The following is a 25,998-nucleotide window of genomic DNA, read 5'->3' as shown; positions in this document are numbered from 1 at the left end:
CTTATCTTATCGGGCGGCCAGGCCCCATTCTAGCGCTGGGCGTTGCACTGAGACCTCACCTCAGCAACTTGAGGTGGGTGCAGCAAGCGCTTCCAGCACCACAAAACCACCAGCGCGAGTCGCCTTCGCGACGCTCCTTGAGATCGCCGTGTCGCATCGCGAGCTCGCTTCCCGCACTTGCTACATCATTCCTGCCGCTCTCCGCCGCTCCCCCTAAGCTACCTAATTGTGCTCCTGCGCCAGATCCCTGTCTTCGCACGTGTCGCCGTGCGCCAGCCACGACCGAAGCTTCCCTGAGCTCCTGCACTCCAGCATTCCCGCGATCCCCGCCGACCCACGACGAAGACAATCGCGAACGCCGCCGATGCATCGGTCCCGAGGACCCTGAAGCGGCTCAAGATGGCTTCCAGGGAGCCAACGGAGGAGGAGATTTCGCAGATCCTCGAGATTGCCAACTTCGACCCGCACGATGACCGGGCCATGGTCATCCAGGCGCTGAAGGTGCGACTTCCCGCTCCGAAACTCGACCCAGCGTCGCGACTGCCCTGCTGATGACGTGTGTTATAGAGCAACGGCTGCAACATAGAGACGGTCCTGATGCAGTTCTTTGACAACTCCGCCAACGTACGTCGGCCCCGTCCCCGCGCATGCATGCAGTCGAGCACGGGCTAACCGCGTTGCAGTTTAGGCAAAAGTATACCCAAGTATGGAATGAGAGCATGTTTTCTGCCGATAGAGATGGTAGCGATAACAACGCGGGCATCTGTGAGTGTCCAGCAGTCAGGCGGGCACGGTCAGGATGCTGACGCGTGCAGCTTTTCACGTCGAGTCGATGGGCCAGAACGAGGTCATACAAGGCGTCACACCTCCGCCCGAGAACTACGGCCCCGGAGCCCCGTCAAGACCGCCTTCGAGGTCAAACGATCGGTCGCCCCTCGGGAGAATGGTGGATTGGGCCGCTGGCCCAGACGCGCCAGGTACTGCCGACTTCCTTTCCCGCGTGAACGCGGCTCTAACGCGAGACCTTCTAGGTGCTTCCAATGCACAATCACGGGAGGACGAAGACATGCAGCGGGCTCTCCGTGAGTCGGCACAGGAGGCTGGAATAGCCCTGCCGGTCCAGGAAACAGGCGTTGTGGACTCGTCGTCTTCTGCTCCTCGTTTTGGACCCGCTAACCGCGGCGAATACGATCAAGACAACTGGGCTATGATCCCAGCCGAATCGAACAATGCGAGTTCGCCAGCGCCGGAGGCCAGGAAGAGAGCCACAGGAGCCCCTGCGTTTCTTGTCCAGGGCCGGTCCTCGTTCGGAGAGCATCGCCTGGGAGGCTTGCTGACCATTCTCCACGAGATACCGCTTGCTCGAAACGTCTTGCTGCAATGTGGCGCGGCTGCGGCATCCTATGGCTTCAACAGTGACTGGTGGAATGGCCAAGAGATACTGGCGCCCGACGTCTTGGCCAAACTGCAGTCGGGTGAGCTTGGATGGGGCGACAGACACGTCGAATCTGACGCCAGTCATGAGGAGATGCACCGACTCATGGCTTTTCTGGACTCGACAGAGCGCAGTTACGGCACCGTGAGCGTTTTGACTGACATCATTCCCTATTCCAGCCTCGGTCCTGAGAAACAGTTCTACGAGCAGCTCACCGAGCAGAATGGGGACTTGATCAAACCGTTGACCCAGGTTGCGACCTTGGCACGCGTGCTCGGCGGCAACATTGGCGATGACGAGGCCAAGTTCGGCCTGCTAGAGATTGAGCATCTCCGAACCGATTACAAGTACATCAAGACCCTGTATGAGTCGCTCGACCACATCATGTGGAGCGATGCTCTCGCCTGGGGTGAGCTGAACGAGGAGTCTAAGATGGCCGTGTTCAAGGAAATGGGCGAGGTCATCACCATTAAGGTTGGAGGCGATGGTCCTGCGGATTCAATCGACATCCCCCTTGAATTTTACCCGGAGAAGTATCTCGACTCGCGCAAAGATGAGGCGCGGCGGATACAGCAGGGTTGGTGCGACACGAAGGAGCAGATTAAAGACATTGCCCTGGCTCAGCAAGAGCTGCACCACTGGCTCAACGATTGGAATCATGAGTCATTTGACAAAGGAGACGTACTCAAAAAGGTAACGGCGCAGTGGACTGCCTACCGCGAATATCTCACTGGCCGCGGGCGGTTCCGAGGAATGGAGGAATCTGGATTCGACACGGACAAGTATCCAGACTACCGGGCTGCGCCATGTACAATGAACGAAGAAGAGCATGGTCATCAACAGAAGGTGGAGGAGGTCCTCGAGGCAGCGAGCCTGGCCGTCGCCGACATCGAGGCCAAGATGAAGGGTGCGTGCTCGCCCTCGAATGTCATTATGTGTCAAGAAACTGACTTTGTGCAGCCACAAACGAGCAGCTGGAACGAGTCCATGCCAAGCAACGTGCTCTCGGCAGACTCCTTACCGACCCCAACAAGCAGGGTCGACCGCGGCCGATGACGTGCAAAAAGTATCTCCTGCGCGGCGTAGCGACACCGAACGACGTGATTTACCTCTGCCAGCGCTCTGAGCCAGACTTGATTGAGTTGGACGAATCTCCCAAGCCGTTGGACCAGTGGTGGAGACTGGCTTACGCTCCAAAGGACGACAGCCCGGTCAAGGCTGAGGTATGAGGACAGATATCTTCGTATTGATATTGAATCGGCTAACAGTCACCAGAAAATCGAGGTTGAACGCGTCCTCCGTGAAATGTGGCAAGAGACGAAGAACCAGCTTCTCGTCTATGCCACTGAGGATGCACTCGAGACGCCACGGGAGCCACTGTCGGCACCCCTGGATAGGTTCGCGCGGGCAGAGAACAAGGCCTTCCGCCAGGAGCTGAACCGGGAGGTGGCAGAGGTGGAGTCACGGAAGGCTTCATTGGTCGACCCGATATCTCCGTCCAAACGCAAGCACCGCTCGGACAGCCCCGACTCCATGGACAGCAATCGAGCTTCAATCGGTAGCGTGGACCAGGGCGGCTTCGACAATCCATTTGAGGAAAACCAAGACATGAGGGAAACCGAGATGATGGACATGTCGGGACAACAGTTCTCTGCCGATGCAGAGTCGACCGACGTGACTCCGCCCGCTCCTTCGAGCCGACAGCCTGCGCTCACGGAGAGCACCTCTGCCACGCTGACCCCGAACACGCTGCCGGCTGAGGACCTAGACTCAGTGGGTGCAGTCCAGGGGCAGTCACCGCTCGCAGGTAACGTTGACAGGGCGGACCGAGCGCCTGAGATGCAGGAACGATCGCGACCACCAGCCTTTATATCACCGTCCACAAGAGGCTCTGGCCAGAATGGTGGAAGCAAGACGAGCATAGACATGGACATTGGTGAGCATGAAAACTAGCGCCCGCACAGTACGTTTTGCACAGCTAGGCGAGAGACCCATGCAGTTTGCATTCTGGAGCCCAGGAGAGCTGTCGGGGTGTTCTGTGTGAGGACACAGGGTGTGGTTCACAGGGCTGGAGGCTGAAGGAGTCTCGGGATGAAGGCATTCAGACGATGCAAGCGTTGTCGCTTTGTTGATGTCGGGAACAACTGTAGGGCTAGGCGTCGTGGCGCAGGCGCATTGCATAGGCACAACACAATGACACTTTGTATCATTTCACCATTGAGCGTCTACGCTCGGGCATTCACTCCGTAGCGCCGCCGGGTCATGGCCGCGTGCATGTTCACCGCCAAACCCAGCGGGAACGAGAGTGAGGTTGCTGCATCCAATCAGGGAGGGTGAAGCTCATGTGTAGATGGAAGCTTCTAGAAAGTTCCATGAGTGATCTGGTTGGCATGGGTGGTTGAACACGGGATTTTCCCCGTTTTACCGGAGTCTATGAGCTCTGTGAGAACTGCCTACAGCTTCTTGCGGATTCGGATACAGATTTGGCGTTCTACGGTTGCGTTGATGCGTGATCTGGTGGAAGTGTCGACTTCGGGGTCGGGTGTTTGCGCGGCCGCTAGTCGGGATGAAGGCGGGTTGCAGGCCCAAGATCCCCCGCTGTGGGACGACGATGACCCCGCCATTGCGGCCGGGCGTCGTCATAGGCGGGCAATCAGGGCACTGCGGCGAGGCGGCGAACCACCTCGCCTGCTTGCCTCGCCGGGACGCCTCCTGTTCAATGCAGCGACGGCGGCTGGTCAGGCGTAATGTGAGGCGATCCGTGCTTCGGATTATGACTGACTCTGCCCCTCGTGTATGGGATGAGACGGAAGGATCGCGAGCTGCGTTAACTATTTCGTTTCTGACTCTGGTGGTGCGAATAGCAAACCATTTCCGGACGGGAGCAAGCAGCGGCCGTGAGCGGGACGTGGAACTGGCGGCCGGGTTTTTGCGTCATAGTTGGATAAGGTCTGCTAGCGGGCCCCCCGCTTGCTCCCGCGCTGGCCGCAGGGAGTTGCGTCGCCGAGAACCCCGGCGCGCGCTGCGATCAGGTGTCGCCGTCCGCTGCCGAAAGCCACTGGAGAGCCCGAGAGAGGCGTGATGAGGTGAGGAGGTGGTGGCCACTGGGGGTGGTGGTGGCTGCTGGACCGCCGCAGCACCCTGTTGGAAGCTTCCACAAGCTGCCCGCCGCTCCAGCAGTCGGGCGTCGGCCCCACTGAAAGCGGCCATTCACCACTCCATGCCGCCAACGTCCAGGCCAAGTTCTAAACATCCACCACCACCCCATCCATCCACCAGCCTGCATTCACTTCCCTCTCTCTTCTTGCATCCCGCACAGAAATTCAATTGCTAGCACGCACCAACGCACGCGACAGCCTCACACCAAGCAATAGCCGACACACTGCGTCGCACACCTTAATACTCTGTTTCTCTCCTAATACACCTACGCATCCCTCGACGTTAGGCCCGGATCGTCGAAACACGACAAGCTCATCGTTGCTTCGCCCGCTCTCACAAGACAAGGCCAGAGACCAATCGTTTGCGTGGGAAGCCAACTGCTGTTGGGTAGTTGCCCGCCATGGTGAAGGAGACCAAGCTCTACGACACCCTCAACGTGAAGCCAGAGGCTACACAAGATGAGATCAAGAAGGGCTACAGGTACGTTTTATACTCCCTGCGTTTCTTTCCACACCGTCGGGCATCCGGACTTTGCGGGCGCGAGTCAAGCTCGCCACTCCGCAACCTCCGTCGAAGGCGTGCTTCCCTGCCTGTTCCGTTTGCGCCCCTAGATCGTTCCATATGCTGACTACATGACTGTACAGGAAAGCAGCTCTGAAGTGGCACCCCGACAAGAACAAGGACAACCCCAACGCCGCCGAAAAGTTCAAGGAGTGTTCTCAGGCGTACGAGATCCTGTCTGACCCCGAGAAGCGCAAGATCTACGACCAGTACGGCCTCGAGTTTCTGCTCAGAGGAGGCGCCGCTCCTCCCCCCGATGGCGCCGCCGGCGGGAACCCCTTCGCCGGTGCCGGTGGTATGCCCGGCGGCTTCGACTTTAGCGGCGGCATGCCCGGAGGCGGAGGCGCCCGGACATTCCACTTCAGCACTGGCGGAGGCCCGGGCGGTGGCTTCAGCTTCAACAACCCCGAGGACATCTTTGCCGAGTTCATGCGCCAGGGTGCGGGCGGTGGTGGCCACGGCGGCGACGCCGACGACATTTTCTCCGCGTTTGGCGGCGGCGCGGGCGGTCGCGCTGGCCGTCCCAGGATGAGGACGTCTGGGTTTGGCGGCGACCCGCGGAAGCGCGAGCCCACGCCCGAGATCACGACGGTGGAGCGGCCGCTGCCGCTGACGCTTGAGGAGCTCTACAACGGCGTCACCAAGAAGATGAAGATTAAGCGAAAGACGTTTGATGAGTCCGGAAAGCGCGTGCAAACGGACCAGATCCTGGAGGTGCCGATCAAGCCGGGCCTGAAGAAGGGTTCCAAGATCAAGTTTAACGGTGTTGGGGACCAGGTCGAGGGCGGTCGGCAGGATTTGCATTTCATCGTCGAAGAGGTAAGCAGTCACGCTGACGAGGATGAAGACGGGACTAGAGATGCTAACTACTGGATTACAGAAAGAACACCCGCTCTTCAAGCGCGAGGATAACGATATCGTGCACACAGTCGTCCTGGAACTCAAGGAGGCTCTCACGGGATGGAAGCGGACCGTCACAACGATCGAAGGCCGCCAGATCAACCTCGACAAGGGCGGCCCGACGCAGCCCGGGAGCGAGGACCGGTACCCTGGTCTGGGCATGCCCATCACAAAGAAGCCAGGCCAGCGGGGCGACTTTGTCATCAAGTACAAGGTCAACTTCCCGTCGAGCCTGACGCCCGCGCAGAAGCAGCAGCTGCGGGAGATTCTGTAAAGCGGCGGGGACAGACGAACAGGAACGGATCCTGCGTATTTGGGATGGTTGTTGGTGCAAGCGTGGGGTTAACGAGAAATTGTGGTATCGATTTCGCGGAGAAGGGGATGGAGCGGGCGGCCGGAAGGTTTCTGGCTGACTGCTTGCAGAGTTTGTTACCAAGTGATGATGCTGATGATGATGACGACGGATTCGGAAGGGAAAGGCGCCCCCGACGGGCAGGATGGTGTACACGGCGTTTTAGGATTATGAGATTTCGTTTTGTGTCGGCACTTTGGCCTTAGCATACGGCATTAGCATCTGGGTCGAGGTAATAGGACCGAATTATGGAGAGGTGCAGTTTTCAGGGAAGTGAATGTGGTGTGGTTGTGAAGCCGCGCTTGTGCAACAGCAACAACATGCATTTCTCGGAGGTACATTATGCACCTCGGATCGACACTTGGCTAGTTAGAAAGTAGTTGTTGAGTTGAAAAGAAGGATTGAGACCTTTGTTCACCATGCAACTTATGTAGTCGATGTATGGGGCAAGCCGCGGACAATGGCGACGGGCCGGACCAGCCACCATCATGCGCACAAGCCAACCTCGAATGACTGCTGCCGCAGGTGCATTAGGCCCCGCCCGCTGCCGTACCTAATAGAGGTCGCCGCCTCTGGCGCGCGCTGTCGAAGCGGGCTGGCCCACCCCGGCCACGGGGCGGCCGTGCCTTGCACATGATGGGCCCGAGCCTGAGCCTCGCGCAGCCAGAACCGGAGGACGAGGATGGGCAGAGCCAGGGCGCGAATCACGCGGTCGTTGGCACTGTCGTCGGCTGGCACGAGCGAGCCAGATGACCACCACCAGATGCACCTTTTCCTTTTAGTGGGTTTTGGGGGGCCTTGTCTACACATAAGCATATCGCTTGCATATATGGTAGTTAAGTTGGCGGTAGTGATTTCTGTGTCCCGTCAGCATAGGCGCAGAGATGATGACGGGATGCAGACATGCAAATGCACGTCGGCGCTTTGGCGGACATGGCGGGGTGGGTGGTGGGCTAACTACAGCAAGCTGGTGGTGCTGGCCCCCCCTGCTGGTGCCAATGGGCAATGACGACACTCTTATGGAGGGGGAGGGGCAGCACGCCCGCCCACCAGCCCGTCCGCCTGCCCGCCTTACCATGCCTTGTTGCCTTGCATTGCCTTGCCAACTTGCCTTGCGGCTGGCTGGTGGTGCTCGTGGTGGTGGTGGTGGCATTGGTGGAGGGGCGGCGGCGCCTTGTCTCGGGGAGACTTTGAAAGCCATTCTCAACGGTTGCCCGCCCGCCCCCATGCCACCTTTCGTCCGATCGATGGAGGGGCTGGCTGGCTGGCCGGCTGGCTGGGCCGGTGGTCGGGAGAAGCAGGACAATTTGGCAACAGTCGATGCTTGCGGTATTTACCAAGCAAATGGAAAGCGCGGGCGTAGCACAGCAAATACAAGGTGCAGCAGACAACCCGCGTTCCGAGGCGTGATGATGAATGAGGTGCATGTAAATAATCTGTAGGCGCCTGCCCGCCCGCCCTGCCCCGCGAGGGAGGCAGGCGCCGCCGCGTTCCTGGGCCTCGTTCCTCCCCTAACTGCCCGCCTCCAATCCACTTCTTCCTCAACATCCCGCAACCAAAGGGCACAGCTGCTGCGTCCACCACTCTTCTTCCTCTCCCTCCTCCCCATCCCCCACCAAAAAGCAATTCTTCTTCTCGCCTTCTCGCACCACGTGTCTTTCGTCCCCTTTGCCATCTCAGCGTGCTTCCCCCCCGCTTTCTCATCTTCATCTTCCTCCTCTCCAGCTTCTCCAGCTTCTAATCCGATCAATTGCTCCCGCTGCACACCAAACCGCCAAGATGCCTGAGGTACGGCCTGTCCGCCGATCCCCCTCCCTCCCCTCCTCCCCTTGAAGATTTCCAGTGCCTGCCTCAACTATGCTGGCCCGTGTCCCCGTGTTGCAGAACTACAAAAAATGGACCGTGGGGAAAGGTGGCTGACGGCATTGGCTCTTCTAGATCACGACCCTCCTCTTCGACTGCGACAACACGCTGGTCCTCTCCGAGGAGCTGGCCTTTGAGGCCTGCGCCGACCTGATCAACCAGATCTGCAAGGAGCGCGGTATTACCGTGTCCTTCACCGGCGACACGCTGATCAAGGAGTTTGTCGGCCAAAACTTCCGCGGCATGCTCACCACGCTGCAGAAGCAGTATGGCATCGACATCGTCCCCGACGACATGGAAAAGTACGTGCGCATGGAGGAGGACGCCGTCATCGCCAAGCTCAAGGCCGCCGCCAAGCCCTGCGTCGGCGTCGACGAGCAGCTCGAGCGCCTCGCTGCCGAGCGCAAGTACCTGCTGGCCGTCGTTTCCTCGTCGGCCCTCCGCCGTGTCCGCGCCTCCATCGAAAAGGTCGGCCAGGACAAGTACTTCCAGGGCGACGTTGTCTTCTCCGCCGCCACCAGCCTTGAGAAGCCCACCAGCAAGCCCGACCCCGCCATCTACCTGCACGCCCTCAAGACGCTCGGCAAAAAGGCCGAGGAGAGCGTCGCCATCGAGGACAGCAAGAGCGGCACCCTGAGCGGCACCCGCGCCGGCATCAAGGTCATCGGCTACGTCGGCCCCTACCCCGCCGACAAGCAGCCCGAGATGGAAAAGGTGCTGCGCGACGCCGGCGCCGTCATCGTCATGCGCGACTGGTCCGAGTTCCCGGCCGCGCTGGCCAAGGTGCAGGCAGGGGAGGTTTGAAACCCCTTTTTGGAACGAATCACGCACGGCCTCTTGCTGAGGAACGAAACCAGGCACGGCATCCCGCTGCTCACATGTGAACACGATGCGGCTAGACGTATGCATAGATATACGACGAAATGAAAAATGAAAGCCTTTTCTTATGGCGGAGCTTGTGTCCTTGGTGCAGGTCGCCCCTGAGTCTAGTTTCTCCAGTCCATGAGGAAGCTATTGACGCTTTGTAACGTCTGTCTGCTCGGGTTGCATTCCGGGTACGCCGTCATGATGCCACCGAGTCTGATCTTGACGAGCATCTTGGTGAAGGACGCACCCTCGGTCGGTGCGCGGACCCTGCCCTCATCATCAAACAGGTAGCAGGACAGTGCCAGCGCCGCTCCAATGGACACGTCCTTGCCTGATTCGCACCCGATGATGATCTGTGGCCTCTGCTGGCCCTTCAGCTCCGACAGAGATGCACCACTTCCATCTTGGTCATCAGGGCCCCTCTTCTCCAGGAACTTGGCGGCAAAGGAGCATATCTCTGGGAGCGCGAGGCGCAGGTTCCGCGCGGCGGTCTTGTTCTTGCCCAGGCCGACGTTCATGTACGTGGGCGACCGGACCCAGGTATCCTTGGGCGTAGGGGCGCTGCCCAGCGCGATGTGGCATGTCGTCGGTCCGCGCCGCGCGCCTGCGCTGTCTTCGGGGGCGGGAGGAGGGGCAGTGGCAGAGGCGCCGAGGGGTAGTGCGCAGACGGAGATTTGGGGCGTGAGGCGATGGGTTGTGATGAGCGGGGTGGTGGTGGAGGAGGAGGAGGGGGATGATGCCGTGCCGGCGGTAGTTGTGGCGGTGCTGGTGCCGGTGGCAGCGGTGGGTGAGGATGACGAGGGTATAGAGGATGAGGAGGACGCAGAGGCGACGAGCGAGGCGATGAGGTCGGGCAGCGCGTCGTCCGGGGCGGAGAGGAGCTCCGCGGTGTGCGCCCAGAAGAGCGAGGGGGTGAGGCCGTGGGCCCAGTTCTCCGTGTCGTCGGCGGCGCCTTGGATGTAGCCGCCTGCGTCGGCCTCGGTGCCGGCGAGGATGCGCTTGCTGGCGGTGAGGCATATCACGGGGCGGTAGTCTTGGAAGAGGGTGCCGTCGTCGTCGTCCTCCTCCTCCTCTTGCTCCTCTTCTTGCTCTTCCGCACCGCTACCGCTGTGATCATATCCCTCCTCATCAACGACCTCTACCCCATCACCATCACCATCACCGTCATCATCCCTCCCGTCAACACCCTCATCAGCATCGTTACCAACATCAACGTCCTCGTCGCGGAACCGCAGCGCCGAGTCCTGCGTCACCCACAGGGGCCGCAGCGGCTTGGTCAGGCAGCGCGGCAGCGCGTCGCCGAGGCGCAGCGCGCGCAGGGAGTCGGCGAAGGCGGGCAGCAGGGCGGAGACCTGGGCGTGCGTGGAGGGGAGGAGGTGCGGCGGGAGGTGCAGCTCCTGGGAGAGGGGGTGGTGCGGGAGGAGGACGCGGTTGAGGACGGCGCACCAGACGGGGACGGTGGTGGAGAGGGCGTCGGGCATGCCTGCGTTGAGGGCGGTTAGTCGATGTGAGTAGACGTGTTGGAAGGCCTCGGGGTGGTGGCAGGGCGGGTGATATCGTCAACGGGTAGGGGAGGGGGAGAAGTGCACGGGAAGACAGGGCAAGGTGGGGAGGAGGTGCGGAGGTGTTGAGGAAGAGAGGACTTGACTTGCGTTTTCCGCGTCTCGTAGAGTCGACGATGATGATTCTGCGATGTGAACCAGTTAGCCCTCTCTGTACTTATATCTCCGTCTTCCATCTCTTCCGCCTCTCTCTCACAGATCCCACCACCCAGTCTCCGCAGCTGAAGATAGGTGAGGCGTAGAGGCTTGAAAAGGAGGTGTGCACACGAGAGGTGTAATACCCGTCATTCTTCTCAATCATCTCAACGAGATGCAGGTTCAGCCTCCGCGTGCTAAACTTCCACGCCCGCTCGTGCCCATCCGTGCTCTTGAAGTACGCGCTCGCGGCTTTGGCCCCCGGCGGGACGTACCAGCTGCCGCAGCGCTCATTCGCTACGAGCGGGCGTCGCTGCCGTTGCCGTTGCCGTTGTCGTTTCCCCCTTTTCGTCTTCCCGTTCTTGGTCGTATTCATAGCAGTACTGTCAGTGGTGGTGGCGACAGTGGTTGTAGAGAGCGCCGCGGCCGCGCGCGACACAAACCGCGCGTCGGCGTGGATCGAGGCCAGGCGGTTATGCACGCTCAGCGTGGAGCGCTTGAGCGAGCCGAGCAGCGAGGACATGGAGGCGTGCTGCTCGGCCGAGGGGAAGATGAGGTCTGTGTGGCGCGGCGGGCGGGTGCTGCCGCTGCCCGTGGCCGCAGCCGAGGCCGATGAGAGCCCTGCTGGGTCGTCGGATGCCATGGCGGTGGGGGGACTCAATGAGTATGCGGTGATGAGGCGGGTTGCTGCTTGGGTGTCGTCGTGTAAGTGGTGAGTGAGACGAGACAGAGGTGAGGTTGAGAATTTTAGAGCTGCTGGAGCTTGGTGGTTGAGCCTTGGACGTGGGGGGTTCCACATTAACTACTTAAAATACTACTACATGAGAGAGTCGAGATGCGCCTCAAGCTATGTGCGCGGCACTGCGGTTGGTTGAGGCGACTTGAGAAAATTGCAATCCAAGTCCCGGTGTATGCTTGATATCGTTGTCATGATTCATTGTATAAACCTCCACTTATATACCGTGCCTTGGGCTACTTGTCTCACAGTCCCAGCATGGCCAACTTGCAGCCCACCGACTTTAGCCCAGCAGCTTTTCGCCCACCAACCCAACCTACACGCTATACGATCCAAAAAACAATTTTTTAGGTGTTTAAAAACTACACGCACTTACACCAACTTCCACTCGTCGCCCTCAACGACGATGCCAACCTCGCGGCCCTCGTCGATGCTCCTCCGGCCGGCCTCGAGGATGGCCGTGGTGGCAATGGTGTTGCGCAGGGTGGGCAGGCCCTTGGCGTCGAGGTCCTCGGGCTTGGCGGCGCCCGAGTTGACGGCGCGGCAGCCGTCGACAAACTTCTCGAGGGAAATGTAGCCGTACCCGGTCTGGCCGTTAAAGTTGCCGTCCTCGTCGGGGGCGTAGCGCATGTAAAAGGGGTTGAACCACTGCAGCTGGCCGGCGGCGTCGTCGGCGACGTCGTAGCCGCGGTGGGCCTGGTCGACGCGGATCTCGCCGTTGGCGGCCAGGTAGTGGAAGTACTGGTTGGTGTGGACGCCGGCGCGCTGGGGCGCGGTCCACGAGGCCGTGTAGACGCCGACGGCGCGCTTGGAGGGGTCGGCGGCCTTGGCCCAGGTGACGAGCAGGGAGATGGTGTCCTCGGTCTCGTCGGCGCAGCCGAGGTCGGTGGCGACGCCCTTGGAGGACGAGGCGGAGACCTTGACGGGCAGGTAGCCGAGCTGCTGGACCATGGAGTCGCAGATGTCGACGTGGTGGCTGTTGAGGTAGTACGAGATGTCGGACTCGCGGCCGGCCCACGACTTGAACGTCTCGAGCTGGTACTTGGGCTGGCTCATGTAGGCGTAAAAGTAGTTGAAGTCGCCGAGGGTACGCGCCTTGAAGCGGGCGTCCGAGTAGGCCGGGTCGAAGCGCTTGTGGTGCTCGACGAAGACGTAGACGCCGTTGGCGGCGGCGCGGCGCAGCAGCTCCTGGTGGTGCTCGAGCAGCTTGACGGCGGGCTTGGTGAGGAGGACGTGGACGCGGCGCTCGACGGCGTAGAGGGCGATGGGGTAGTGGGTCGGGTCCGGGGTGAAGATGGTGATGGCGTCGCCGGGCTGGAGGCCGTCGATGGCGGCCTTGTAGGCGTCCGGGTCGACCTTGTCGTTGGCGGGGAAGGAGTCGAACGAGGTGTCGAGCCCGTTGTAGGCCTGCGTGATGTTGCGGTCGAGGTGCTCGCGGATGGCGGGGAACTTTGTGCCGTTGACGCCCACCATGCCGAGCTTGCTGACCTTGCCGCGCCGGCGCAGGTCGAAGAGGGTGAGGCCGACGACGCCCACCTTTTTGTCCGAGGCCGAGGCGCCGCCGCCGACGAAGCCGGTCGTGTACTCGCCGGTGCCGATCTGAGGGATGTGCCCCACACGTCAGTACAATTGCACAGATCGAATGACGAAGCGAGGAACAGCAAGTGAGGCAATGGGAGGAGAGGAGGTGGCTCGTTGGAGTGACGATGCGGGGGGGTGGACGAGGTTGACGAACCATCAACACATTGAGGGGCTCCATGGTCGGTGTCTCTCGAGGATTTACCGTTCAATCTTGTATTCTTCAGGTCAATGGATCAGCTGAAGGAGAATTGCAGCAGCACGGCTGCGACACAACGAGAGGCAGGACGGGGCACAATTTGTATTGCGCGTCGTTGCACAGAAGAGGCACCGCAGCAGGTAATAAAAAGGTAGTAGGTAAGCTTCGGCGTTTGGGGCGCGCGACACACACACACACACCTCAGCTCAGTTGCCGTGCATTTGAGTCGTCACAGGATGCGCCGCTAGTTGGTTGGGATGGAAGGGGTGGGTGCAGCAGCTCTGACGGAAGAATTGAGGGGCAGCGCGGGGCAGCAGCAGCCACAGCGGCCAGCCAAGGGCCAAGCCGTGCTGCAGCCTGTCAATTGCCGCTCGACGACAGGGGGGTGACAAGGCCCCTGGAGCTGGGCCCTGGCTGGCATTGGAGTGGCCCGCTAACGAGACTCAGCAGCTGGCCGCCCCAGGCGATTCCAGGGCGACGGCGAGGACCGAACCAAGAGCTTGACCTCGGGATGGGCCAACTGGGATTGCTGACAAAAAGGAGCCTTTGAGCAATAAATCTGTGTCTTTTATTATAATCATCGACGTATACTGCTACATGCTCTTCGTGCGTGCGTTGCACAGCCCACGTCCAATATTCACAGCGCCACTGAAGAGAAACAGCGTCCATGGGTAATCCCGTCGGCTGTTGACTGCTGTTGGCTGCGGTGGTTGCTGCAGCGTGCGCTGCCCGTGCCCGCCGCTGAGTGGTGGAAATTCCTCGCCGTCAATTTCTCCGAGGGCACCTCAGTGCTTCTGGGCCCCCCACGCCCGCCTCTGCACCCGCGACGACAAGCATACTCGTCCACGTTCACGGCGAAGTACTAGCGACAACGTTTTTGTACCCGGCAAGGGCTGTGAGTGACGAATATCGTCTTGGCTGTGTCGGCTGATGCCATGGATGCGCGGCCGTTGTCGGCAATCTGCCCTCCCCTCGTCGTGAAGCGCCACTGTACCAGCGATGGCGGAATCGTGGACCACCAACTTGGTGTTGGCGCCGCAATAATTATGCCATCTACCCAGGAGCAGGCTGCATGTACTTGATATCAGACGCCAGGCAACAAGTGACACAGGGAACAGGCCTCGTTCCTTCGGGTCAATTGCCCACGTCCACGGGTGTCGTGAGAACCCACATTCCCCAGCGCCCCGCCGCCCATCATCCGTTCAGGTTCTGGCGGGGGGTTGGAGCCCTGGAGGGGCCGCCGGCTCGCCGTCCCGATACCGACCCCGACCCCGAGCCCGCCTGGCCAGCGCTGCCCCTCCGTCGTCGGCCATTGCCCACCCGCCCACCACCCCCTCGCCGCCCGTCCCTCTTATATGCGCGCCGCGCGCAGCCAGCCCGTACATTTTTATTTTCTGTGACTGCTTCCAAAGCATCATCCTCAATCCAGATTGTATATCTTTTCGGGGACTCTGTTTTACTGGAGAGACAGCGATCGTGCAACGGGACTCTCTCAGTACAGCGCCGCGACTCATCACTGAACTCTCTTGGCTGCTCACCCTCCCACTTACACGCCGGCTCTCACCAAACGACCGCCCGCGAATACCCTCACTCACTCGCAACGCTCACCACACTCGCCACAACCATGGCGCCGTCATCCTCATCATCCCCCCGCCCCCTCCCCTGCGGCATCTACGCCCCGACAATGACCTTCTTCGACCCCACCACCGAAGACCTCGACATCCCCACCATCAAGTCCCACGCCCAGCGCCTCGCCCGCGCCGGTCTCGCGGGGCTCGTCGTCATGGGGTCCAACGGCGAGGCCGTCCACTGCACCCGCGACGAGAAGCTCTCCGTCCTGCGCGCCACCCGCGAGGCCCTCGACGACGCCGGCTTCCCCTCCGTGCCCGTCCTCTTCGGCGCCACCGAGGCCAGCGTCCGCGGCACCATCGAGCTGTGCCGCCTCGCCGCCGACCCGGCCCACGGCGGCGCCGACGCCGTCCTCGTCCTCCCGCCGTCGTACTACCGCGCGCTCGTCGACGAGGACACCATCGCCGACTACTTCGCCGCCGTGGCCGCCGCCAGCCCCGTCCCCGTCATCATCTACAACTACCCCGGCGCCGTCGCGGGCGTCGACCTCGACAGCGACTTGTTGATTCGCCTCGCGCGCGAGAACCCCAACATCCGCGGCACAAAGTTCACCTGCGGCAGCACCGGCAAGCTCACGCGCGTCGCCGCCGCGCTCGACGCAAAGACCCCCGCGGGCGAGGGCTCCGGATACATGGCCTTTGGCGGCATCTGCGACTTCACCCTCCAGACCCTCGTTAGTGGCGGCAGCGGCGTCATCGCTGGCGGCGCAAATGTCATGCCCAAGCTCTGCACCCGCGTCTGGGACCTCGCTGCCCAGGGCAAGCGGGACGAGGCCGAGGCTCTGCAAAAGATCCTCAGCCGCTGCGACTGGCCCCTCACAAAGGCCGCCATCGCTGGCACCAAGCAGGCCATCCAGCTCTACTATGGTTACGGCGGCTATCCCCGCCGCCCGCTCAAGAGGCTCGACGACGCCAGGATCGCCGCCATAAAAGAGGGCACCAAGGAGGCCATGGAGATTGAGAAGAGCCTGTAGAACGCGCATGCTGGATCAATAATGCGCCCAAATTGCATCCCGATATAGAGCCTGCATGTAAGCGCGGTCGCTTATGCCGTGTCAAATAAAACCTATTTATCAACTCCAAAGCAATGCGAATTGTTAGAGCCCGTCGTCCCCCCACAAGTGTTCGTCGTCTTCTTCCCCCTCTGTCGACTCTACGCCGTCGCAGCATGTCCCGCAAAACAGCGTCCCGCACGAAATCGACTCCCGCAGAATCTCTTCAAACAGGCTCGCCGCCGTCGGTCGAGCATGCTGATTGTGCTGCAGCATGTCCAGCGCCCAACCAACGGCGGCATTGTCCCCCGCAGGCGCCAGTCGTCGAAGCTCCTCTGCCCAGATCTGCGTGCTCTCCGTATTTGCATGAAACGCGGGTGTATCGCTATGCTCTATGAAATGTGTCCGGAGTTCCTGCGTCGTTTTGGCCTTGAGTACCGTCACTATTTCCAAAAAGATACAGCCCAGCGACCACATGTCTGCCGCCGTGTTTCGCGGCTCCACCCGAATGACCTCGGGGGCCGCGTAAGTCATCGTCTTGCCCGAGTCTGCCGTCGTCGTTGCCCTCGTCAGATTCTCCCAGCTGTGCGCTATGCCAAAGTCGGCGAGGAGCACTTGGTCGCTGCGCACAATGATGTTTTGCGGCTTGATGTCGCGGTGTCGCACCTTGGAATCGTGCAGGTATTGGACTGCACTCACGAGACAGCCAAAGAAGCCCCTCATGAGTGAGTGCTTGTCTGGCTCGTTCCTACATCTTGTGTAGTATTCGGCCAAGTTGTAATCACCGACAGGTTCCATGAGCAACGCAAAATACTTGGGGTCAGAATATGTTGCAACCTGCATCCACGTTAGCCGCAAGCCCCTCGCGACGACTCAAGGGCCTGCCCACCAGCGATACGCAGTGCCGATGTGTCACTCTCTTGAGGATGCCAAGCTCAGTCTTAAACGCTTGTACGTCCTCTGCCCGGAGACCCCTCGACTTGCGGAAGAGCTTCCGTGCATACTCCCTCAGGCTGAAATTGCTCATGACCTTGTCCACCGAGCCGTGGGCGCCACGTCCAAGCCTCGCTATGACCCTGAACGGCAAAGGATCCTCCTTCGAGAAGTACGCGTGCTTCTGCTCGCCACTCTCCAGCTGAAACGTCTTGGACTGCGAATATGCCATCTCCTGGCGGTCCAGAAACTGGGCCTGTATTGACGGCTGGAGTGCTGCCGGCAGGGTTCTGTTTGTGAATGGAAACCACATATCGTTGATGCCTTGGCGCAGAAAAACCTCCATGGCGTCAAGCTGATCGATAACACGAAGGACAGTGTAAAGCCTTGGGGCTGTGCTCCAGGCCATATTGCCCGTGTTTCGGAGGTATGTCGACACTCGATAAAAGTCAGTGTCCGTGAACGCGCCGACCATGCTTGTCGAGGAGAAGAAGGCATCCAAGCCAGAGCTGCCCACTGTGGCTGAATCGGTCCCTGAAGGCAGTGTCGTGCCACGCACGCTAGATTCCGCCTCGCTCTCGTCGGCGGATCGGGGCTTCGGCTGCTTCATCACAGTCTCCTCATGCTGCCGAACGTCAGAGTCAACGATCAGAGCCTCATGCTTCGCAATAGCGCCACCGGCTCGACTCGGCTCTAGCTCTCCTCCGGGAGTCGAGGATGCCGGACCGCTCGCAACCCCGACTTCCGACACTGCCGATTTGAAGCCCGGCCTCTCCGTTGTGATCTCGCCCTTGGCATCTCCCGATGCTCCTATTCCAGCGTCATCCGTTCCCTTCGGTGCTTCTTCCTTCGCCACGATAGGTGATGGCCTCGCTCTGACGTCCGCATCGTCAGCTCGCCTTGTCACTGCTGCTCGACCTTCATCGGCGCGTGGCTCTGCGATCTCTCGACTCGTCTCTTCGCCAGGACCCGGCCTGGCTGTCCGAGACGCGCGGCTGCCCAAGGCGACGCTGCTAATGCCAGGTTGACCGCTTCCTTGGGTGACATTGGAGCTTCTGTCGACCATCTCGCGTGATGTTTTGGCTTCCCACCAATGATTGATCTTCGCCTCAACTGCCTTGAGATCCTGTCGCTTGGCCACAAAATGGGAAAGTCTCGCATCAGGATGACCCTCTGCCCACAACTCTATCGACATGAAGCTTTCCATCAACCTTGGGTCAACCTCCGTTGAGACAGCATCCAGAAGTCCCTGGCACTTTGAGATTTGACGATCCAAATCGCGACGTGCCTCAATTCTGGCAGTCTCGGCTTCGTCGCTTCGCATCAATTTCTGCGCTTTCGTCTCGTTACCGTGCAAGGCACCTACAGTGTTCATCGTTTCGCGTATACGGAACTGCGTTCCGGCGATGGACACCTCGATAATGATCGCACGCCGAACGTCAATGTCGATCGCCACTTCAAGAAGGACATTTGTAGTCGTGGCGTGAGCGAAGAGCTGCGTGAGGTCTATGGACGCAATTCGTCTATTGTCTTTAGTCCTTGTCCTGTGTCCTTCGTAGACTTGCAAGGCCCCGTGTGAAGGGATAGTTTGTGTTGACCGAGTTTGTTTCTGGTCAGGACCCGGGGCCATGACCTCCGGGCACATGTCCTCGGCGTGCCACCAGAACTGTTTTCGGCTTCTTCTCGGAATCGTGGAGTTTCTCAAGATCAGTTTTGACATGATACCACCTCTCGTTTCGATGCCGATGTTCTCCGTCGCGACTTCCATGAGCGACGAAACTCGAGGGGCGTGTGCTTGACAATCCATCCCAGAAATCGCACCTGCGTTCAGGGCGAGTCCCATAGCGCCAGCATGTCCTATGTTGATAAACTTGATCGTCGAGTGGCCAATGCCCCGCTTCCAAAGCCACTCCTCCCAGAGCCTTCGGAGCTTCGGGATCCTTGAAGACTCGCCGCCGATTAAGACGTAGTAGATGCCACGTTGGTGAATGTCCCACTTCCAATCCATATCATCAAGGTTCGACATTATCGATAGAAACAGATCCTGGCACAGGCACTCAAAAGTTTCCCGAGTAATGATCTCGAAAAAGTCTTGCCCGTCGACAAGGGACTCCAGGGACACGGTATACTGCTCTGATGAAGATAACGCAATTTTGGCCGCCTCGCTAGCCACACGTAGTCGATGGGTCGCCGCTGCGTTTGTCAGTGGATTCATCCCTCTCTGTACGGCTATCCATACGAGGTGCTCAAAGATTCTGAGACGGAAGTCTTTGCCTCCAACCATAGCAGATCCGTGCTCTCTGATATCCACGAAGCCATTTTCTCGGGTAGCGAGGGCGAAAGTGAAGTGACTGGCCCCAACTTCGAGGGCCAGCACAGTGGCCTCAGGTCTCGGTATTTTTAGGGAGTCCATAGCTGTCTCAATAAGTCCGCATGGGTTCATCGTAATATTTAGAACATTGAGTCCCGCAACCATGGCGGCTTCTCTGACCACCCATTGTTCATCGTTGTAGAAGTGGGCGGGAACGCCGATCGTCGCCTCATAGACATCTTCTTTGAGGTAAGCAGATGCTTGACTCCTGGCATGATCCAGGCGCACGGCAAGTGTCTCGACACTGTTGATCAGCCCGAGCCTCTGCTCAGGGGCATAGTACCAGTTCTTGCCGGAATGATCACCGTTTCCATATACTACCGCGAAAGGCGAAGAAAGCCCGGATGACTGTATCCAGTCTTGTCTCTGGAGGAAGCTCTCGAGGTTGGCCAAGTTCCGTGCCTCGGCTTGTGAACCAGTGAGGTACTCATCTGCGCCCACACAAATATGAGCTGGAAAGTAGTGACTGCCATCATCCATGGGGACAATTTCAACATCACGTTGGCCGGCGCGATAGACTGCAATACGGACATTTTCCGTTCCGAGGTCGATGCCGACCGCCCATCGCCGATGTGACATCTCGTTGCGGTGAGCCTGGGGTAGAATCCCCGACAGCTGCTGAGTCTTCTCGAGTCGCTAGTGCAGGTCCCGACATGAACTGGTGGCGGAATCGGACCACCGGGACATCCGCCTAAAGTCGCCGTTAGTATATTACTTGGGCGTCCCCAGCAAGGTCTCAAAGCTTGGTTGAGGTGAAGAGGAGCTGTCAGAGGTCGATTGACTTGGCCCGAGACGTTTCGAAAGGTTTGTGCGAGGCAACCTGCACAAGTCAGCCGCAAGCGCCGGAGTCATGCACGTCCAGCTTCACGCCCAATAAGAGCGCAGCTGGCCAAATGATGAGCCCAGTAGGTGCTTCTCCCGTAGATCATTGTTTGTCCACTCCAACACCCAGCCTACCAAGCCATTCTGATTTGTCTCGGTCGCAGTCAAGATGGCTGACCCCCTCAACGTCGCGGGCCTCGCGTTAAGCGTCACGTCGCTAACCTTTGAGCTCTTTTCGGGCTGTGTTAAAGGTCTGCCAGTTGTTGCCCTCATGCTCCTGTGCGGCCAAGGCTCAATTGAGGAATAGGTTACAATCTTCTGGTCGAGGCCAAAGACATGCCGAAAACATGCCGCCATTTGATCGTTCGCCTACAGATGGAGAAGCACAAACTCTTGGGCTGGGCTCTGTTAGCAAAGGTCTCGGAAAACGACGACTCGCTAACTGCGACGATGAAGTTAAGTCGCCATACCATCCACGACGCATTCCGTGAGATGCAAGTGCTTCTCTTGGACGTGGTCAAGCTGAAACAACGCTACAGCCTCCATCTCGTTGCTGAAGAAGACGGAGGCCGGAGTGAGAGTATTGATGCTGAAGACAGTCTGGCATCGCGAAAGCTTCCAGCGCACCTTACCGCGCTGGAGGAAAGGGCCGTTCAGTTGTTCGACAAGACCAGAAAGTGTCCAAGGCGGCTCCGCTGGGCATCTTTTGACAAGGAAAGGTTCGAAGAGCTGCTCTCGGCCATCGCGCTGCTCAACGAGAACATGACACACTTTCTCAACTCGTATGAGCGCGAGAAGCACTACAAGATGCAGGAAGTAACGTTTATGCAAGTGCTTCAAGTGAGCAATCGCATGGACGAGCTTCTTGAACTCGTCAAGACACTCCAGGCGGTGACCGTTGCACCCGAGGGAACGGCCAGCCTGACGGACTCCATCAAGGACCGTGGAGAAGCGCAACGACAAGGTTATGAGGCGAGAGCTGTCCGGCTTACCCGGTTCAGAGCCGTGAATCTCTCGATCAACGGCACGCGACACGACGACGGTAGCATTGGCGAGCAACCATCGACACAGACGTTGGGGGTGTCACTTGCTGACCTCCAACTTTTGCCTGCGTCTGAGCCACAAGCTCCCGGCCAGGAACGGAGGTCATGTGCAACTCTGAAAGGCGAGCCAGTATGGATAGAATGGCGATACTACCAGCCCGTTTTCGACGACGAGGATGACGAAGAAGAAGAAACCGGAAGACCACCGACCACGTTGATCATACGGATCGCGAAAATGGCAAAACTCTTGTCTGACTCAGAGAAGCCGCCAGAGTTCCATATCCCCGAGTGCCTCGGATATGTCCAAGATCCCTGGGAGTGCCGCTTAGGGTTTGTGTTCAAGCTGCAGACGCTGACAGAGCCGGCGGTTCCAACATCGCTGCGGGACCAGCTTATGACACGCAAAAAGCCGTCACTGACGGTTCGACTTCGAATCGCGCGCTCGATTGCCGCGTCCATCTGGTATCTTCATTCAACTGAGTGGCTTCACAAGGGATTGAGAAGTGACAACATCCTTTTCACGGCTATGGCGGAGGGACCCTTGTCGGCTCCGGTGCTGGCGGGATTTGACTACTCGCGGCCTGCCGGCCTCGATGAAACCACGGAGCGTCCCACAGAAGACCCGTGGCACGAGCTGTATCGACACCCAAAGACCCAATTCGACGTGCCGCGCGAGGGCAAGAACGGGTTTCGGAAACTGTACGACATTTACAGCCTCGGCGTCATTCTTTTCGAGCTCGGGACCTGGCAGCCAGTCCACAAGGTGCTCGGCATTGCTGAAGATCAAAGGCCCAAGGCGGCGGTAGTGAAGTCGGTCCAGGAGACGCTCCTTTCCGGGGATAAACTGGAGTTCCTAGACGCAGAGGCAGGGTCGATGTTCTCGTCGGCAGTAAAATTTTGCTTGACGGGTGGATCAGACGCGGCGGGCGGCGGACGAGCCCCTGATGATGCTACCCTGCAGCTCGGCTTCTGGGAACAGGTTTTGGCACGACTGGAGGATATTCAGATCTGATGGTGAAAATCAGTCACCTGAACATGGGAGTCGGACGATGCTTCAGTCCTTGAACGTATGTCATGCTGTCTTGTGATAAAAATTTTGACATGTTGACGCGAACCAGCGGACTTTCGCTTCGAACAATCATCTCTTGTGGATTCGTCAAGCAAAAGAATTCCCTGAAGATGAGCGCCTGTCTCACCAAAAGAAAAATCGTCAAAACATGCAAAAAGAAAGGTCACGGTGGGGGTCGAACCCACGATCTCCTGATTCGTAGTCAGACGCCTTGCCATTGGGCCACGCGACCGTTTTGGAGTTGGACGGAATCGTCCTTGGGCTGCTAGGCCCTGTTCTTGTTGGAAAGTGTGGTCATTAAAATTTACTATGAAGGGTTTTCATGAATCGATGGCTTCCCGGAGGACCCACAAGTAAGGGCGTCGCCTGCTTGTGTGTGGTGGCGGCGTGGTGCGCGGATAAGACGCAGTGCGTGCGTGGGTCGGGAATGGGGCGGCCGTCGCTGCGTGGGTCGGACGTCGATGGTGCAAGAGGAAAGGTGGGCTTGGAGTCGGAAGCGAGCGAGCGGGCAGCCGACTTGAGGCGGCCTATGTGCAGCCGCGACGGTGGCGGAAGGGGCGGCCGTGGCCCATGTTTGGACTTGCCTAGATAGGCTGCGGGTGCTGTACCTGGGCTCGCTTCGTACTTCGTACAGCACGTTTCCAAGGTTGCCGTATCACCGCTAAATCGGAAGGGCCCGGTTCTCCAAGTAATTCTGACAGGGTGGCGGTCCAAGCATGAAATAAGTTGCGTGAGATGTGCCATGGGAAGTTCCGGGCATTTTGCGTTCACACATAAGACTGACTGAGACTGTAAGCGGCTCTCGTGACGCATTGCCTCTTTGCGTCTGTCGGCGAGATAATCAGGGCATCCGGCGACGGTGAAGGCGACACGGCCGAGTGCGGAGTTGCAGCGGCTCTGGCGCGTCTAGCGAGCCTCCGTAGCCCCGGACCAAGTGGGAGGAGCATCCACCAGCACCCCAGACTAGCACCCATTAGTCATTTGTGCAGCGGCTCCCCCAGCCCAGCACCAGCACCTAATAAGCCGGCCTCACGGCGACATTGCACTTCGCAACATTCCCCTCCTCGTCACCACGGGAATATCGAGGCGTAGCCAGACACCATGGCCGAAGACCGAAGCGGGAGCCGCGGCCGGGCGGACGAGGAAAACGTCCGGCCCTCGCACTCTGAGCGCACGCCCTTGCTCAAGGCCAACGGCACCGACGAGGAGGCGGCCCGCGTGAATGGCGGTGCCCCGGCGCCCGAGGCGAACGGCGTCGTCCCTCACGGGCAGGAGGAGGAGCAGACCGTGCTCGCCGAAGAGGTCTCCTTCGCGAAGCTGTCTCTCATCATGGGCACCGCCTGGGTGGGCGTGTTCCTCGGCGCCATCGATTCCACCATCATCGCGACGCTCGCCGCCCCCATCGCCAGCGAGTTTCAGTCGCTCAACCTGTACTCGTGGCTCGCAACCGCCTACCTCATCTCCAACGCCGCCTGCCAGCCCATCTCGGGGAGGCTGACGGACATTTTCGGCCGCGGCCCCGGCTTGGTCGTGAGCAACCTCTTCTTCGCCGCGGGTAACCTCATCTGCGGCCTTGCTCAGGATGAGGGCACCATGATCCTCGGCCGAGTCGTTGCCGGCATCGGCGGTGGCGGCCTCATGAGCATCTCGACGTTCCTGGGCTCAGACCTGATCCCCCTGCGGCAGCGCGGCGTGGTTCAGGGTATTGGCAACCTGTGCTACGGCTCAGGGGCCATGCTGGGTGGCATCTTTGGCGGCCTCATCAACGACCACACCAAGTTGGGCTGGAGGCTGGCCTTCCTCGTCCAGGTGCCTCCGGTCCTCGTCTCCGCCGTTGCCGTCGCCATTCTTGTCAGAGTGCCGCCTAAGCAGTCGGACAAGTCGTACCTCTCGCGCATCGACTTTGTCGGAGTCTTCCTGACGTCGTCGTTCCTGGTGCTGCTGCTGCTCGGGCTCAACTCTGGCGGCAACCAAGTGCCGTGGACGCACCCTTTGATCTTGACCAGTATTCCGCTGTCCGTCGTCACGTTTCTTGGATTCTTGTGGTGGGAGAGCAAGGCACGGCAACCCATCATTCCGGTGCGACTCCTCGCAGAACGGACCGTGCTCGCCGCTTGCTTCTGCAACCTTCTCGCGACAATGGTGGTCATCGCCGGTCTGTTTTACGTCCCCTTGTACCTGCAGGTCTTGGGCTTCTCGGCAACCGATGCTGGCGTCAAGATTTTGCCGTCGCCTGTCGGCGTGTCCATTTGCTCCATCGGAGCTGGCTACCTCATGAAGAGGACTGGTCGCTATGTCGGTCTCGGAATCACGGCTCTTCTGATGGTGATTTTGGGTATCGTCTTCTTTACCATGCAGGGCCGAGATAGCCCTGTCTGGCTCACGGGCGTTGCCTTTTTCTTCGTCGGTGGCGGCTACGGCGCCATGCTGACCATCACCCTGCTGGCGTGCATTGCCGCCGTGGCCCATTCTCAGCAGGCCGTCATTACGTCGGCGACGTGTAAGCAACGCATTCTTGAGATAAAATGTGCCATACTGACGAACTTCAGATCTTGCGAGGAGCCTTGGCGGGACCGTCGGTGTCACCATCGCGTCGGCCGTGTACCAGAACACACTCAAGGCGCAGCTATGGGAGCGGTTCGGCGACCAGCCCAACGCGGCCGATGAGATTCAACGCATTCGCAACTCACTGGACGCGCTCAAGTCGCTCCCCGACGGCTGGTACGACGGCGTCATTGACTCTTTCATGGAGGCGTTCCGCGCGGTGTGGTTGACGCTGCTCGGCATGGCGATTCTGGCCCTAGTTTCCATCTCGCTGATGCGACAGCACACTCTCCACGCGACTTTGGAGCGACGGTGAGGCGTTGGAGACGCACGAGGTAGATATATCGCTCGCCCCTTTCCCAGCGGGGCATAGACGGTGGGAGAACGCCTAGATGGGGCGATAGATGGCGCATTCGAGTTGGATACACAAGACGAGGGAAGGCGCAGTGTAGATCTGTTGGTGAAGCTGTGCAACAGTAACATAAAATGTACGCGGTAGATATCAGAGACTGGAGTTGAAGTGAGTGGATGCAGCCATGGCTCCTGGGCGTGATTGGCCGAGTTGGCTTTATTGTGGGAGAACAATGATGCGTTCTCAAAGTCAACAACGGTCTCCGTGCCACCGTGCCGTATCTCGAGCGTCCATTGACAATCATGCGGTAGCCGAAGGGTGGAGTGATGGTAGACTGCCGGCAACGACACGCTGACGACGTGCCAGGCCAGGCACGCAGCCCGTTGCAGCCACAGGCAGTGCGCCCTCGGTGCGAGTGAGACGGGGCGACCGCTAGCGCAAGGCACCTTGGCTGCAATGCCGTCTGCCTGGACGCCTGTGGCCAAGCGGAAGCGACAGCGCCCGGCCGTGGCGCAGCTCTCACAGCCAGCCGTGGCTTGACGGGTCGCTCCATTGTTGGCGCTCCCGCACCCGGGCTCGCCAGTGCCGCCACCTCAAGTGTTGCGCTGGTCCCTGGTTGGCCCGCTGCGTCGCGTCCATCCATCCACGGATAGGTGCAGGCGAGGTGGGTTCCCTCGGGGGCTCCAGTGGTTGCCGGAGCGCCCACACAGGGCCGCGACGACTTGACTGGAGTGCCCGACCGCCCCGTCCGCCCGGCGGCTCCCTCCATTGATGAGCAACCCCCCGGCTGGCTAGGTGGCCGTCCACCACCTCAGCGCCGCGCCGTCCAGTGGCGCCCGCCAGCCCGCTCAGCTATTCTTAGCGCCTCCAGCTCCCGAATCGACGGTTCGAAGAGAG

General features: G+C 59.8%; 9 protein-coding genes and 1 non-coding gene across 10 annotated transcripts; 6 read left to right on the top strand and 4 right to left on the bottom strand.

The window, feature by feature from the left end:
- Window positions 1-399: 399 nt before the first annotated feature.
- Window positions 400-3,388, top strand: PLICBS_009620 (uncharacterized protein; the record flags this gene model as incomplete). Its single annotated transcript, XM_018325235.2, has 6 exons — window positions 400-501; window positions 568-624; window positions 684-765; window positions 816-2,342; window positions 2,396-2,658; window positions 2,711-3,388. 6 exons carry the CDS (start codon window positions 400-402, stop codon window positions 3,386-3,388), a joined length of 2,709 nt encoding a protein of 902 aa, XP_018176629.2.
- A 1,606-nt stretch (window positions 3,389-4,994) lies between these two features.
- PLICBS_009619 (uncharacterized protein) lies at window positions 4,995-6,329 on the top strand (the record flags this gene model as incomplete). The annotated part of the gene is made up of 3 exons (XM_018325233.1): window positions 4,995-5,074; window positions 5,239-5,974; window positions 6,036-6,329. 3 exons carry the CDS (start codon window positions 4,995-4,997, stop codon window positions 6,327-6,329), a joined length of 1,110 nt encoding a protein of 369 aa, XP_018176627.1.
- Window positions 6,330-8,186: 1,857 nt separating this feature from the next.
- On the top strand, window positions 8,187-9,074 carry PLICBS_009618 (uncharacterized protein; the record flags this gene model as incomplete). The annotated part of the gene is made up of 2 exons (XM_018325231.1): window positions 8,187-8,195; window positions 8,346-9,074. The coding sequence occupies 2 exons, from the start codon at window positions 8,187-8,189 to the stop codon at window positions 9,072-9,074; spliced, it is 738 nt and encodes a 245-aa protein (XP_018176625.1).
- A 182-nt stretch (window positions 9,075-9,256) lies between these two features.
- Window positions 9,257-11,477, bottom strand: PLICBS_009617 (uncharacterized protein; the record flags this gene model as incomplete). The annotated part of the gene is made up of 2 exons (XM_018325230.1): window positions 9,257-10,620; window positions 10,967-11,477. The coding sequence occupies 2 exons, from the start codon at window positions 11,475-11,477 to the stop codon at window positions 9,257-9,259; spliced, it is 1,875 nt and encodes a 624-aa protein (XP_018176624.1).
- A 465-nt stretch (window positions 11,478-11,942) lies between these two features.
- Window positions 11,943-13,329, bottom strand: PLICBS_009616 (uncharacterized protein; the record flags this gene model as incomplete). Its single annotated transcript, XM_065601686.1, has 2 exons — window positions 11,943-13,169; window positions 13,306-13,329. 2 exons carry the CDS (start codon window positions 13,327-13,329, stop codon window positions 11,943-11,945), a joined length of 1,251 nt encoding a protein of 416 aa, XP_065457758.1.
- Window positions 13,330-14,971: 1,642 nt separating this feature from the next.
- Window positions 14,972-15,949, top strand: PLICBS_009615 (L-threo-3-deoxy-hexylosonate aldolase; the record flags this gene model as incomplete). The annotated part of the gene is made up of 1 exon (XM_018325229.2): window positions 14,972-15,949. One exon carries the CDS (start codon window positions 14,972-14,974, stop codon window positions 15,947-15,949), a length of 978 nt encoding a protein of 325 aa, XP_018176623.2.
- A 123-nt stretch (window positions 15,950-16,072) lies between these two features.
- On the bottom strand, window positions 16,073-19,751 carry PLICBS_009614 (uncharacterized protein; the record flags this gene model as incomplete). The annotated part of the gene is made up of 4 exons (XM_065601685.1): window positions 16,073-16,804; window positions 16,857-17,710; window positions 17,757-17,775; window positions 18,267-19,751. The coding sequence occupies 4 exons, from the start codon at window positions 19,749-19,751 to the stop codon at window positions 16,073-16,075; spliced, it is 3,090 nt and encodes a 1,029-aa protein (XP_065457757.1).
- Window positions 19,752-20,543: 792 nt separating this feature from the next.
- PLICBS_009613 (uncharacterized protein) lies at window positions 20,544-22,148 on the top strand (the record flags this gene model as incomplete). The annotated part of the gene is made up of 1 exon (XM_018325227.2): window positions 20,544-22,148. One exon carries the CDS (start codon window positions 20,544-20,546, stop codon window positions 22,146-22,148), a length of 1,605 nt encoding a protein of 534 aa, XP_018176621.2.
- Window positions 22,149-22,365: 217 nt separating this feature from the next.
- Window positions 22,366-22,437, bottom strand: PLICBS_009612. Its single transcript has one exon. It is a non-coding gene; the product is annotated as a tRNA-Arg (tRNA).
- Window positions 22,438-23,306: 869 nt separating this feature from the next.
- Window positions 23,307-25,065, top strand: PLICBS_009611 (uncharacterized protein; the record flags this gene model as incomplete). The annotated part of the gene is made up of 2 exons (XM_018325226.2): window positions 23,307-24,705; window positions 24,755-25,065. 2 exons carry the CDS (start codon window positions 23,307-23,309, stop codon window positions 25,063-25,065), a joined length of 1,710 nt encoding a protein of 569 aa, XP_018176620.1.
- Window positions 25,066-25,998: the final 933 nt, after the last annotated feature.

Source organism: Purpureocillium lilacinum, assembly GCF_023168085.1.
Source record: "Purpureocillium lilacinum CBS 284.36 DNA, scaffold_7, whole genome shotgun sequence".
Lineage (NCBI taxonomy): Eukaryota > Fungi > Ascomycota > Sordariomycetes > Hypocreales > Ophiocordycipitaceae > Purpureocillium > Purpureocillium lilacinum.
Note: the sequence above shows the minus strand (reverse complement) of the source record. Positions and strands in the feature narration are given on the sequence as shown.